Source organism: Oncorhynchus keta, chromosome 14, assembly GCF_023373465.1.
Source record: "Oncorhynchus keta strain PuntledgeMale-10-30-2019 chromosome 14, Oket_V2, whole genome shotgun sequence".
Taxonomy (NCBI): Eukaryota; Metazoa; Chordata; class Actinopteri; order Salmoniformes; family Salmonidae; genus Oncorhynchus; species Oncorhynchus keta.
The window spans coordinates 21,175,363-21,189,414 of NC_068434.1; the positions used below are offsets into that span (position 1 = coordinate 21,175,363).

Sequence of the window (14,052 nt, forward strand, 5' to 3'; positions counted from 1 at the left end):
GTAATCATTATTAAGCAACACTATGATACAGTGAAACAGCCACATCTACACACACTTGTTAGATATTACTGCACTGTCGGAACTAGAAGCACAAGCATTTCACTACACTCGCATTAACATCTGCTAACCATGTGTATGTGACCAATAAATTAGATACACACAGCTGAATAAACAAACAGCAGGAGATCTCCAGTGTGGATCTTCAACTCACCCCATCCCCTGAGAGGAGAACATGTTACCACCAGCTGCTCTTCCCCTTCCGCGACCCCCCAACCCTAAAGACACACAGAAACACTACGTCTGACCTCTGCTGCAAGACACAAACCAGTCCATTAAATTACACCTAATGCCTGTGTTTCAAAACAGACATGTTTTCAGCACAAATGTCTGATATGTGTTGCTTCAAAACAGGTTAGAAGGGGGCATGGTACAGTATGTTGGGCATGCTGCTATGAGTCAGTTACACATGTAGACTGGTAAAGAATTTTGAACAGACTGAACACCTGACACTACTTGCTTATCAGAAATCAGGGTTTGGATTTCAGGCTGACAACATTTGACAGGTCTTGGATCAGTATACGAGGATTGGCTTAGCCTAGACAGCTTAGGACATATGATAAATACATTTACAGACAGCAACTGCCATCACTGGCACTCCTGACTCCACTCCCTCACTCTGCATGCCGGTCTGACTTTACCCCAAACAAAACAACCTCCCTGGCTTGTCCACCCTCCCCCCTCCCCGTTCTATAGCAGCTGCAGGACAGTAGTGCATTCAGAAAGTATTCATACCTCATGACTTATTCCACATTGTGTTACAGCCCGAATACAAAATGGATTTAATATATATTTCTCACCCATCTACACACACCACATAAAGACAAAGTGAAAACCTGTTCATGTTGTAAATGCATTGAAAATAAAATTATAATTTACATATTAATTCAAACCCCTTTGCTATGACACCCCAAATTGAGCTCAGGTGCATCTAACTTATTTCCAATGTCACTACAACATGGAGTCCATCTGTGGCCAAATCAATTGTTTGGACATGATTTGGAAAGAAACGCACGTCTATATAATGGTCCCACAGTTGACAGCGCATGCCAGAGCAGAAACTATACCATGAAGTCTAAGGAACCGTCTCTAGATCCCAGAGATAGAATTGTGATGAGGCAAATATCTGGGGAAGGGTATAAAACCATTTCTATAGTGTTGAAAATTTCCTAGAGCGAAGTAGTCTCCATCCTTGAGAAATTGAAAAAAATATGGAGCTACCCAGACTCAGCCTAGAGCTGGTAGTCCAACTAAACTGAGCAACTGGGCAAGAAGCACTGACAGAACTAGAGAGTTCCTTGGCTGAGATGGGAGAATCTGCCAGAAGGAACACAGTCTATAGTGGCCAGATGGAAGTCACTCCAGAGAAAGTGACACTACAGCATGCCTGAAGTTTGAAAAAAGGCATGTGAAAGACATACGGGTAAAGTTTGTCAGATGAAACCAAAATTGAACGCTTTGGCCTGAACGCAAAGTACTACGTCTGGAGAAAACCAGGCACAGCTCATCCCCCGTCTAACACCATCCCTACCGTGAAGCATGGTGGCGGCAGCATCATGCATGGGGATGCTTTTCAGCAGCAGGGATTGGAAGACTGATAAGCATAAAGTGAACAATGAATGGAGCCAAATACAGTCAAATCCTTGAGAACCTGCTTCAGAGTGCAAACGACACTGAGGCTAAGATTTACATTCCAAAAGGAAAATGACCCTAAGCATAAAGCCATGCTGGAATGGCTTCAGAACAAGAATGTGAAAGTCCTTGAGTGACCCAGCCAGTCTGTGGAAAAACTTGCAGATTGCTTTTCACCACCACTCCCCATCTAACTTAACAGCGCTTGAGAAAATCTGCAAGCAAGAATGAGAGAAAAATCCCCAAATCCAGATGTCTTTGGTATGTATATCAGCCCTGCACAACTCAATGCTGTTATCACCACCCACGGTGCTTATATAAAGTATTGACTCAGGAGTGTGAATACTTAAGTAAATTAGGAAATTTATTGAAAATGAAATGCATAAATAGCTAACATCTCTAGAAACATGCTTTCACTGTTATTATGGGGTATTGTGTGTAGATGGGTGAGAAATTAGATATCATTTTATATTCAGGCTGTAACAAAATGTGAAATAAGTTAAAGGGTAGGAATACTTTGAAGATAGCGTGTGAACTTCCGGGTTGGAGCGAGCGGTCGCATCGCACTTCGCTCCGCAGGTAGTATAACTTTTTCATTACATTTCATTATAGTACAACGGTTGATTTGTCTAATCTTAGCAATTTCTTCTTAGCTAGCTACATAGCCGTCCTTGTATCAGAGATAATTGCATAATTATCGTATTTCGTCGCCCTAACGTAGCCTTCACTGCTATTCGCCCAGCAGCTAGCCAGCTAGCAAACGCCCACAGATTAGCAGCACTGTAGTACTATTACACTCAACGACTTGATTAGTTTAGTGTTAGCTAGCTACATAGCTGTCTTTGTATCCAAGATAATTGTGTAGTTTAGAGTGTGTAGTCTTGGAGTGATTATCTTAATTTACCGAGGTTAGCTAGCCAGCTATTTGTCGTCCTTAACGTAGGAGACTCTGCTAGCTAGCCAACAGCTAACAGCTAACAGCTAGCCAACGTCTACTGAACTGAACTCAACAACCCGGTCGCACTCACAGGTAGTATCACATTTTCATCTCATTTCATTACAGTACAACGGTTTGATTTGTTTGATCGTAGCTAGCTACATAGCTAGCTACATAGCCGTCTTTGTATCAAAGATAATTGTGTAGTCTAGAGCGATTTTCTAGGTTAGCTAGCCAGCTATTGTCGTTCTTTTAACGCAACGTAACGTAAACCCCACCTCTTTAAGGAATACCTAGGATAGGATAAGTAATCCTTCTCACCCCCCCCTAAAAGATTTAGATGCACTATTGTAAAGTGGCTGTTCCACTGGATGTCATAAGGTAATGCACCAATTTGTAAGTCGCTCTGGATAAGAGCGTCTGCTAAATGACTTAAATGTAAATGTAAACAACACTGCTAGCTAGCCAGCTAGCCCCCGAATAGCAGCACTGCAGAAACTATTACACTCAACGGAACGACTTGATTAGTGTAGTGTCAACAACGCAGCTACTGCCAGCTAGCCTACTTCAGCAGTACTGTATCATTTTAATCATTTTAGTCAATAAGATTCTTGCTACGTAAGCTTAACTTTCTGAGAAAGTTCGAGACGTGTAGTCCACTTGTCATTCCAATCTCCTTTGCATTAGCATAGCCTCTTCTGTAGCCTGTCAACTATGTGTCTGTCTATCCCTGTTCTCTCCTCTCTGCACAGACCATACGAACGCTCCACGCCGCGTGGCCACGGCCACCCTAATCTGGTGGTCCCAGCGCGCACGACCCACGTGGAGTTCCAGGTCTCCGGTAGCCTCTGGAACTGCCGATCTGCGGCCAACAAGGCAGAGTTCATCTCAGCCTATGCCTCCCTCCAGTCCCTCGACTTCTTGGCACTGACTGAAACATGGATCACCACAGACAACACTGCTACTCCTACTGCTCTCTCTTCGTCCGCCCACGTGTTCTCGCACACCCCGAGAGCTTCTGGTCAGCGGTGTGGTGGCACCGGGATCCTCATCTCTCCCAAGTGGTCATTCTCTCTTTCTCCCCTCACCCATCTGTCTATCGCCTCCTTTGAATTCCATGCTGTCACAGTTACCAGCCCTTTCAAGATTAACATCCTTATCATTTATCGCCCTCCAGGTTCCCTCGGAGAGTTCATCAATGAGCTTGATACCTTGATAAGCTCCTTTCCTGAGGACGGCTCACCTCTCACAGTGCTGGGCGACTTTAACCTCCCCACGTCTACCTTTGACTCATTCCTCTCTGCCTCCTTCTTTCCACTCCTCTCCTCTTTTGACCTCACCCTCTCACCTTCCCCCTACTCACAAGGCAGGCAATACGCTCAACCTCATCTTTACTAGATGCTGTTCTTCCACTAACCTCATTGCAACTCCCTCCAAGTCTCCGACCACTACCTTGTATCCTTTTCCCTCTCGCTCTCATCTAACACCTCCCACACTGCCCCTACTCGGATGGTATCGCGCCGTCCCAAACTTCGCTCTCTCTCCCCCGCTACTCTCTCCTCTTCCATCCTATCATCTCTTCCCTCTGCTCATACCTTCTCCAACCTATCTCCTGATTCTGCCTCCTCAACCCTCCTCTCCTCCCTTTCTGCATCCTTTGACTCTCTATGTCCCCTATCCTTCAGGCCGGCGCGGTCCTCCCCTCCTGCCCCGTGGCTCGACGACTCATTGCGAGCTCACAGAACAGGGCTCCGGGCAGCTGAGCGGAAATGGAGGAAAACTCGCCTCCCTGCGGACCTGGCATCCTTTCAGTCCCTCCTCTCTACATTTTCCTCCTCTGTCTCTGCTGCTAAAGCCATTTTCTACCACTCTTAATTCCAAGCATCTGCCTCTAACCCTAGGAAGCTCTTTGCCACCTTCTCCTCACTCCTGAATCCCCCCCCCCTCTGCAGATGACTTCGTCAACCATTTTGAAAAGAAGGTCGACGACATCCGATCCTTGTTTGCTAAGTCAAACGGCACCGCTGGTTCTGCTCACACTGCCCTACCCTGTGCTCTGACCTCTTTCTCCCCTCTCTCTCCAGATGAAATCTCGCGTCTTGTGACGGCCGGCCGCCCAACAACCTGCCCGCTTGACCCTATCCCCTCCTCTCTTCTCCAGACCATTTCCTGAGACCTTCTCCCTTACCTCACCCCGCTCATCAACTCATCCCTGACCGCTGGCTACGTCCCTTCCGTCCTCAAGAGAGCGAGAGTTGCACCCCTTCTGAAAAAACCTACACTCGATCCCTCCGATGTCAACAACTACAGACCAGTATCCCTTCTTTCTTTTCTCTCCAAAACTCTTGAACGTGCCGTCCTTGGCCAGCTCTCCCGCTATCTCTCTCTGAATGACCTTCTTGATCCAAATCAGTCAGGTTTCAAGACTAGTCATTCAACTGAGACGGCTCTTCTCTGTATCACGGAGGCGCTCCGCACCGCTAAAGCTAACTCTCTCTCCTCTGCTCTCATCCTTCTAGACCTATCGGCTGCCTTCGATACTGTGAACCATCAGATCCTCCTCTCCACCCTCTCCGAGTTGGGCATCTCCGGCGCGGCCCACGCTTGGATTGCGTCCTACCTGACAGGTCGCTCCTACAGGTGGCGTGGCGAGAATCTGTCTCCTCACCACGCGCTCTCACCACTGGTGTCCCCCAGGGCTCTGTTCTAGGCCCTCTCCTATTCTCGCTATACACCAAGTCACTTGGCTCTGTCATAACCTCACATGGTCTCTCCTATCATTGCTATGCAGACGACACACAAGTAATCTTCTCCTTTCCCCCTTCTGATGACCAGGTGGCGAATCGCATCTCTGCATGTCTGGCAGACATATCAGTGTGGATGACGGATCACCACCTCAAGCTGAACCTCGGCAAGACGGAGCTGCTCTTCCTCCCGGGAAGGACTGCCCGTTCCATGATCTCGCCATCACGGTTGACAACTCCATTGTGTCCTCCTCCCAGAGCGCTAAGAACCTTGGCGTGATCCTGGACAACACCCTGTCGTTCTCAACTAACATCAAGGCGGTGGCCCGTTCCTGTAGGTTCATGCTCTACAACATCCGCAGAGTACGACCCTGCCTCACACAGGAAGCGGCGCAGGTCCTAATCCAGGCACTTGTCATCTCCCGTCTGGACTACTGCAACTCGCTGTTGGCTGGGCTCCCGGCCTGTGCCATTAAACCCCTACAACTCATCCAGAACGCCGCAGCCCGTCTGGTGTTCAACCTTCCCAAGGTCTCTCACGTCACCCCGCTCCTCCGCTCTCTCCACTGGCTTCCAGTTGAAGCTCGCATCCGCTACAAGACCATGGTGCTTGCCTACGGAGCTGTGAGGGGAACGGCACCTCAGTACCTCGCTGCTCTGGCCCCCCAATGGTGGAACAAACTCCCTCACGACGCCAGGACAGCGGAGTCAATCACCACCTTCCGGAGACACCTGAAACCCCACCTCTTTAAGGAATACCTAGGACAGGATAAGTAATCCTTCTCACCCCCCTTTAAGATTTAGATGCACTATTGTAAAGTGATTATTCTACTGGATGTCATAAGGTGAATGCACCAATTTGTAAGTCGCTCTGGATAAGAGCGTCTGCTAAATGACTTAAATGTAAATATACAATGGCACTTACAAGAATTGCTGGGTGACACAAATGGACACATTGCCAACCAACCCCCATCAACTAGACACCCACTTTATATGCCATTTTGGGGAGGATCACCGTAATGTAAAGGCTGTTGTATAGCATGGAAAAGTGGAATCTTGTGGGACAGGGTGTGGCAAGGTACAACAAGGCTCAGTGGGACATTAGTTCAGGTTGGCCAGTACCAGTAATGTAGTATAATGGGCAAAAAAACAACAGATTTGACAAGGTGCAGACAGAACAGAGCACTTAGAAAAAAATATGTATCTGCAAACTGTAGCACTCTCGATGCAATGGATTTATCAAATAATCAACACTTAATATCAGAGCTATAGAATTCAGATACACGACATGGCCAAAAGTATGTGTACACACCCTTCAAATTAGTGGATTCGGCTATTTCAGCCATACAAGTTGCAGACAGGTGTGTAAAATCGACGCACACAGCCATGCCATCTCCACAGACACAATGGCAGTAGAATGGCCTGGGACCGTCATAGGATGCCACCTTTCCAAGTCGGTTTGTTAAATTTCTGCCCGGCTAGAGCTGCCCCGGTCAACTGTAAGTGCTGTTATTGCTAAGTGGAAATATCTAGGAGAAACAGCTGATCTGGAAAATAATAGGTCCCACAAACTCAAAGGAACAGGACCGCCGAGTGCTGAAGCACGTAAACATTGCGTCCTTGGTTGCAACACTCACTACTGAGTTCCAAACTGCCTCGAAGCAACGTCAGCACAAGAACCGTTTGACGGGAGCATCATGAAATAGGTTTCTATGGCCAAGCAGCCATACAGAACCTTACGATCACCATGCGCAGCATTTGGCTGGATTGGTGTAAAGCTTGTCACCATTGGACTCTGGAGCAGTGGAAAAGCATCCTGTGGAGTGATGAAATCACGCTTCACCATCGCACAGTCCAACGGAAAAATGTGGGTTTGGTGGATGCCAGGTGAAAGCTACCTGCCCCAACGCATAGGGACAACTGTAAAGTTTGGTGGAGGAGGAATAATGGTTTGGGAAAGGCCCCTTAGTTCCAGTGAAGGGAAATCTTAATGCACAGCATACAATGACATTCTAGATGATTCTGGGCTTCAACTTTGTGGCAACAGTTCAGGGAATACCCTTTCCCGTTTCAGCATGACAATGCCCCCATGCACAAAGAAAGGTGTATACAGAAATGGTTTGAGATCAGTGTGGAAGAACTTGACTGGCCTGCAGAGCCCTGACCTCAACCCCATCAAACACCTTTGGGATGAATTGGAACTCCGACTGAGAGCCAGGACTAGTCGCCCAACATCAGTGTATGAGCTCACTCAAGCTCTCATGGCTGAATAGAAGCAAGTCCCCGCAGGAATGTTCCAACATCTAGTGGAAAGCCTTCCCAGAAGAGTGGAGGCTGTTATGGCAGCAAAGAGGGACCAACTCCATATTAATGGCTAAGATTTTGGAATGAGATGTTTGACGAGCAGGTGTCCACCTACTTTTGGCTATGTAGTGTACATCATTTTCATAGTAGCATTTACCTCTGCCAGCAACGCCCCTCCCCCTGCGACCACGGTCGGCAACTTTATCCCCAGAACACATTTCAAACACATTCTCTTCTGGCCGAACTGAAAAGGAGAGGCAAAGGGAGAAACAATTACGTATAAATCAACACACTAGCAAAAACAAAGAGATATGATTTATGTAACACACTTCCTATCATATCTCCCCCTTGGGTGTGTTCCCCCTCACCCTCTCTGCTGCGGTTGGCTCCACGGCCCCTCCTGTTGGAGACTCCGCGGCTCCGGCTTGCCTCGCGATCTCCTCTCTTCTCTCGGTTGTCCTTCATCTCCAAGGGACCCCCCTCCTTCCCTCGCACCTTTTTCCCAACTGTCTCCCAGGTGGTCTGACAGACAAAAATACCTTATTGCAAACATGAAGACACTCAACACTAAATAAGCAAACTTGGAAAATGGGTACTAGATTTGGTTATGAGAATATATTGATGTAAACTTGGTACTGAATAGTCAAGTGGTTGAAGGGGCTATCAATTATCAATTTTTCTTTAAATTGATGTATACTCATGGATTCTTAAAGAATATAACTTAAAATGCCACATTAGCTTGCATCCCGCCAGAAGCCAAAATACAACAGTGTTTTACACCTTTGTGTAAAAATGTAAAAACACTTGCCACAAAGCATGGTTAAAAAACGATCATTTTTATTTAATGGGTGGTCAATCCATAAGTCAGACTATGAATTTGATAGTGGCTACATTTCTTCAGCCTCATCACTCAGCTGTTTACCAAAACAGTAGCTGGGAGGCCGCTCTGTTGTCGTTGGAACTACAGATTACGCCTTTAATGAGAGTTAGTGACACTGGATGAGTCAGAGCAAGGGTGAAGGTGAGCGTCGTTCGGGGACCCTCACTGTGTCAGAGGTGCTTTCCAGCAGGAAATTGATGGCTCTGTTGACATCCTCATTGCAGTCATGGAGGGCCACCATGCACTCATCTTGGGTCTTCCCAGTCACCTCAATCAGCTGTGGGAACACAATCAGCACGTGTGCACAACATCTCAGCTTTATTGACACAAGCACATGGGGCTAGTGTGCATTGGTACTGAACTTAAATCACACATATTAGGCTACATAAATTCTCCACATTTTCACAACTTGTTTCACACTGTACTCACCTGTTTGACCTTATCCTCAAAGTCAGCATCATTTTTGTCATAGATCATCTGGGCAAGCCGAATCTGTTCTGCTGTGGCCTGCATTCAAAGAGGGCAGTTACACACATGTCAACTCTATTGTTGGTTTGTGTAATGGCAGGAATAACATGAGAACCAAAGGTTCACCCTGTACATGTATGAAACTCACTTGTATCTGTTTCTGTGGGTGTGTAGTTTGTGTGGTAGTGGGCAGCGCTCTGTCCCGAGTTCCTCGAGCTGGATTGCTGACCACTGAAGTCATCATATACAGTATATACAAAACAATGTATGTACAAAATAGAAAAATCTGAAACAGATGAGGGGGGACATCATCAATCAGTGAAAGGGACATCAATCATTTCAACCTGCTAGACAAGCCTTGGATCTCTGTAGTGTATACAGTACGGAGTCTTGCTTTTGTTAACTTTTCCATGTTTGACTAACCCCATCCATTACCCCTCATGTTTAAATTTAGACATCAAAACCAGGGGGAGGCTGTTCTGGTGTCAGCTTACATCGCTCATGCACAGTCAAAAACAGTTTCACAAACATAGCTCGATGTACAGGTCAAACAAGCGTCACACATACATCTGACTAAGGTTAGAACATCATAACCTCAAGTTTATTAAATGGCACCTTTGAGTATTGACTACTTATAAAAACAGGACAATTATGTTGCTCTGTATTGACATGGCCAAGTAGTTTGGTATGGCTGTGAATGACGCTAAGTGTAGCTTAGTCAACTATTTTTGAAAGTTCTAGCGAGGGCCTTGTGCAAACCACAGCGCCAAGTCCAATCATGGGCAGCCATTTGGGGTTGCAAAAAACGATTCATGTGCCCGTGAAGTTAGAACATGAACGTTAGTTAGCTAAATTAGGCCCCACTACCGGACTGGCAAGTGGCTGTAGTAGATTGCCTCGGTAGTTAGCTGAAAAACCAACTGATTAATGTAATAATGATTGTGCGTAGCTGGCTTGTTAGCACTCGTCTCGCTAACATTAAACAGATGCCATTATTAGTTAGTGACAGCTGCGTTCTCTAATCGGGTGGGAACACGAACAAACTAGATGATTATAGTAACTACTGTTAAATTAGCTAGTAAATTAGGCTACGGTAGTTAGCTAGCCAATTCAGACGAGCGTCCTCGTTATTGAACGAAAATGAATCTTACTAAAATATTTCTGAGCAGGATTAACGTTACGTTAACTATTTCCAACAATCAGTGCGTCCCAAAAGTATAGTTTCAGAGTTTGTTTAATTCGATGATTCAACCGTCAAAGAGGATGACCAACGTTGACTTGCTAACATTAGTTAGCTAAAATATTGCCAAGAAAAAGTAAGTATTTGTTCAAATATACAAATTGAGCCTGGACAAAGCCCAAATGTACTAATTTCTTGAACGTTAAATATCCAGATGTTTTAGGTATTAACCCCATAACGCCACATAGATAAGCATGCTTACGACGCTATAGCAGATCACTTTCGACAAAAATAAACAATGTTGGACGAAACTCTTTGTGTAACCGGCTAGCTACTAAGTAGCTAGTTAAGCTACTGGTCGCTCCCATTGGAGCAGAAACATTAGTGACACACAGGTCCTCTTATGTTAAATTAGCTAATAAAATGTACTAACGTTTACTATGTACAACTTGTAAAGTACTGTGGCGTACGCGAAACGATTAGCTAGCAAGAAGCGTGTGAACATGGCTCGCTAGTCAGTAGTTAGCTAGCTACTTGACCCGTGGGTTAGCTGATAGCATGCTAGCAAATCTTTCTAGCATTTGAAAACGTTCGCACAATGCAATTGCTACCGCAGGGCTAGAATCTCCTAGCTCCATCCGCACCTCGTCGTCGCTTAAGTGGCTAACTGGTAACGTCAAATGATGGCCCGGTCTGTCTCTTCGCGAATAGTATTACTTAAGTCAATCAAACAAATGCACGAACTGTATTTTTCGCTTATGTTATCATAACAAACCTTTTTATTTCTTTACCTGCTTAACACGCTTCGCTCAGCCAGCAGCAGATGCCGTCACGTGACCCACTGTACAGTTGTTCAACCCTAAATAACTGAACCAGCCACTCACAACACGTCTAGCAGAACAGATGGTTTTACGCACTCTGCTCTTGTGTACGTGCTTGCTCCCTCTCCCCCGGGAACGCGCAGTCAGATAGAATTAACCCCATACAGAATCAGTCGATATAATCGAGAACAATCATCAGAAATCACGCGATATGAATCAGACAGTGAGTGGGGTGCCGCCTGACCCACTAGTTTGTCAGAAGGTTCAAATCGGTCAGTTTCATATAGTAATTTTGCTCCTGAGTGGCACAGCGGTCTAAGGCACTGTATCTCAGTGCTTGAGACGTCACAGCAGACACCCTGGTTCGATTACAGGCTGTATCACAACCGACCGTGATTGGGAGTCCCATAGGGCGGCACCTCATTATAAATAATAATTTGTTCTTGACTGACTTGCCTAGTTAAATAATGGTTAATAAAAAAATGTAAGTATTACGTTGGTGGCGGTAAACATTTTTATTGTGCTGTAACTAAAACTAGAAAATCTTCTGACATCCTTTCCCTTCGTCAAAGGTACATAATCGCATTATTTTTTAAACTGATTTACAAAGCCAATGTAATGGATTTTAAAAAGTGTTTTTAACCCGGGATAGCCCGCTAATATGACCCACAGTAGCGAAGAACAGTTCTTGAGTGCAATTCGATCTGAATATATAAAACATTTAAAAGGATTTACAATTTTGCATTTGCAGTTATTTCGGCTTAAATTTCCCTGCAACCATGGCATGGTGTCATTTCCTGTTTCGGTGCTAGGCTGCCTCTCCTGTCTCTGTCTTTAATCTCCATAAATGTGCACTAGTACACTTTCTCACATGGATTTAAACTCTCTCAAGCCAATGCTTACATATCCAAAGTGGGTACTTAGAAAGACTAATGTCATAGGATATGCCTACATTTAAAATGTATATGAGGGGGTACTTTTTGGGCACTATGGGCAGAGCACGATGTGATTGGGCCTTCAATTATCAAAAAAGGTTGAAAACCACTGGGCTTGGCAAGTATCAGATGGTACATGATAACAATTCCAGCAATAATCATCCATTAGCCAAGATGCCCAAAATCTTCCTGTCCCGTGCTTGTTGAAGCATGTGTCATCACCTGTCTCAGGAGGCATTTCAGACTACTTAATGTCCATTCGAAGCACAACTTCCTACCCATAACTGTCTATAGATTCCCTATAAGAAAATAATTGAATGTAAGCAAAGTAACTCCACTCGTCATGCATTATGATACAGTAGATAATCATGTCCTATGTATCAGATAATATTAATGTAATTATGTATTGATGTATGTAATTAATATATCTTCATTTAGCCTAGTGGTTAGAGCATTGTACTAGTAACTGGAAGGTTGCAAGTTCAAACACCCCATGTGACAAGGTACAGATCTGTCGTTCTGCCCCTGAACAAGGCAGTTAACCCACTGTTCCTAGGCCATCATTGAAAATAAGAATTTGTTCTTAACTGACTTGCCTAGTTAAATAAAAGGTCAAATAAAAAATATAATTTTTCAGGATAAATCAAACTTAGTTGTTATTGCTTGTTTTTCTTTTCGAAGCAAAAAAGCCATGCTGGTTTACAGAGACCTGACAGCACACCCCTGCCATCAACTTGGATCGGTGAGAAAGTTGCTCTGTTCAACTTAATTTAGCCAGGATAATTCACTCAGTAACAATTGTCACTCGTCTCTAGGTCTAGGGAGTACTCGGAGAACGAAACCGGTTCCCTCTGCAGCAGAAATTGTGCCCAACTGCAATGATGCACCTCCTCCACCAGCATAAAAAAAAAGAAAGGCAGAGGATGTTGGGGCCTGGAAGGGGTTGAGGGAGCTACTCCACACTACAAATCAGCCCGGCTAGACAATCTGGACCTTGTCTTTCTAAAATGATCTGCCAAAATTGTTGCAACCCCTATTACTAGCCTGTTCAACCTCTCTTATCGTCTGAGATCCCCAAAGATTAGAAACCTGCCGCGGTCATCCCCCTCTTCAAAGGGAGAGACACTCTAGACTCAAACTGCTACAGACCTATATTTATCAAACCCTGCCTTTCTAAAGGTCTTCGAAAGCCAAGTTAACAAACAGATCACCGACCATTTGAAATCACACCATACCTTCTCCGCTATGCAATCTGGTTTCCGAGCTGGTCATGGCTGCACCTCAGCCACGCTCAAGGTCCTGAACGTTATCATAACCGCCATCGATAAGAGACAATACTGTGCAGCTGTATTCATCAACCTGGCCAAGGCTTTCAACTGTCAATCACCACATTCTTATCGGCAGACTCAACAACTTTGGTTTCTCAAATGACTGCCTCGCATGGTTCACCAACTACTTCTAAGACAGAGTTCAGTGTGTCAAACTGGAGGGCCTGTTGTCCGGACCTCTGGCAGTCTCTATGGGGGAGCCACAGGGCTCAATTCTCGGGCCGACTCTTTTCTCTGTATACATCAATGATGTCGCTCTTGCTGCTGGTGATTCTATGATCCACCTCTACGCAGACGACACCATTTTGTATACTTCTAGCCCTTCTTTGGTTAACTAACTTCCAAACGAGCTTCAATGCCATACAACTTTCCTTCCGTGGCCTCCAACTGCTCTTAAATGCAAGTAAAACTAAATGCATGCTCTTCAACCGATCGTTGCCCGCACCTGCTCACCTGTCCAGCATCACTACTCTGGACGGTTCTGACTTAGAATATGTGAACAACTACCTAGGTGTCTGGTTAGACTGTAAACTCTCCTTCCAGACTCACATTAAGAATCTCCAATCCAAAATTAAATCTAGAATCAGCTTATTTCGAAACAAAGCATCCTTCACTCATGCTGCCAAACATACCCTCATAAAACTGACTATCCTACCAATCCTTGACCTCAGCGATGTCATTTACAAAATAGTCTCCAACACTCTATTCAGAAAATTGGATCCAGTCTATCACAGTGCCATCCGTTTTGTCACCAAAGCCCCATATA

At 45.2% G+C, this 14,052-nt stretch overlaps 1 protein-coding gene and 1 long non-coding RNA gene across 8 annotated transcripts in view; one reads left to right on the plus strand and one right to left on the minus strand.

Moving 5' to 3' along the window:
* LOC118392963 (ubiquitin-associated protein 2-like) overlaps nucleotides 1–11,160 on the minus strand; it is a 30,700-nt gene extending 19,540 nt beyond the window's left edge. For 5 of the 7 annotated variants that reach the window (XM_035785035.2, XM_035785034.2, XM_035785037.2 and 2 more), the window contains exons 1-7: nucleotides 10,994–11,160; nucleotides 9,171–9,308; nucleotides 8,984–9,061; nucleotides 8,721–8,831; nucleotides 8,043–8,196; nucleotides 7,832–7,918; nucleotides 212–275 (exon numbers count right to left, since the gene is read on the minus strand). In XM_035785035.2, the coding sequence (XP_035640928.1) occupies nucleotides 212–275; nucleotides 7,832–7,918; nucleotides 8,043–8,196; nucleotides 8,721–8,831; nucleotides 8,984–9,061; nucleotides 9,171–9,266 (590 nt within the window). In that variant the 5' untranslated portion in view covers nucleotides 9,267–9,308; nucleotides 10,994–11,160. The other 2 variants (XM_035785032.2, XM_035785033.2) reach the window with 2 other exon arrangements.
* Nucleotides 1–14,052, plus strand: part of LOC118392966 (uncharacterized) — a 47,349-nt gene that overhangs the window by 29,797 nt on the left and 3,500 nt on the right. The gene's annotated exons all lie outside the window — the stretch shown is intronic.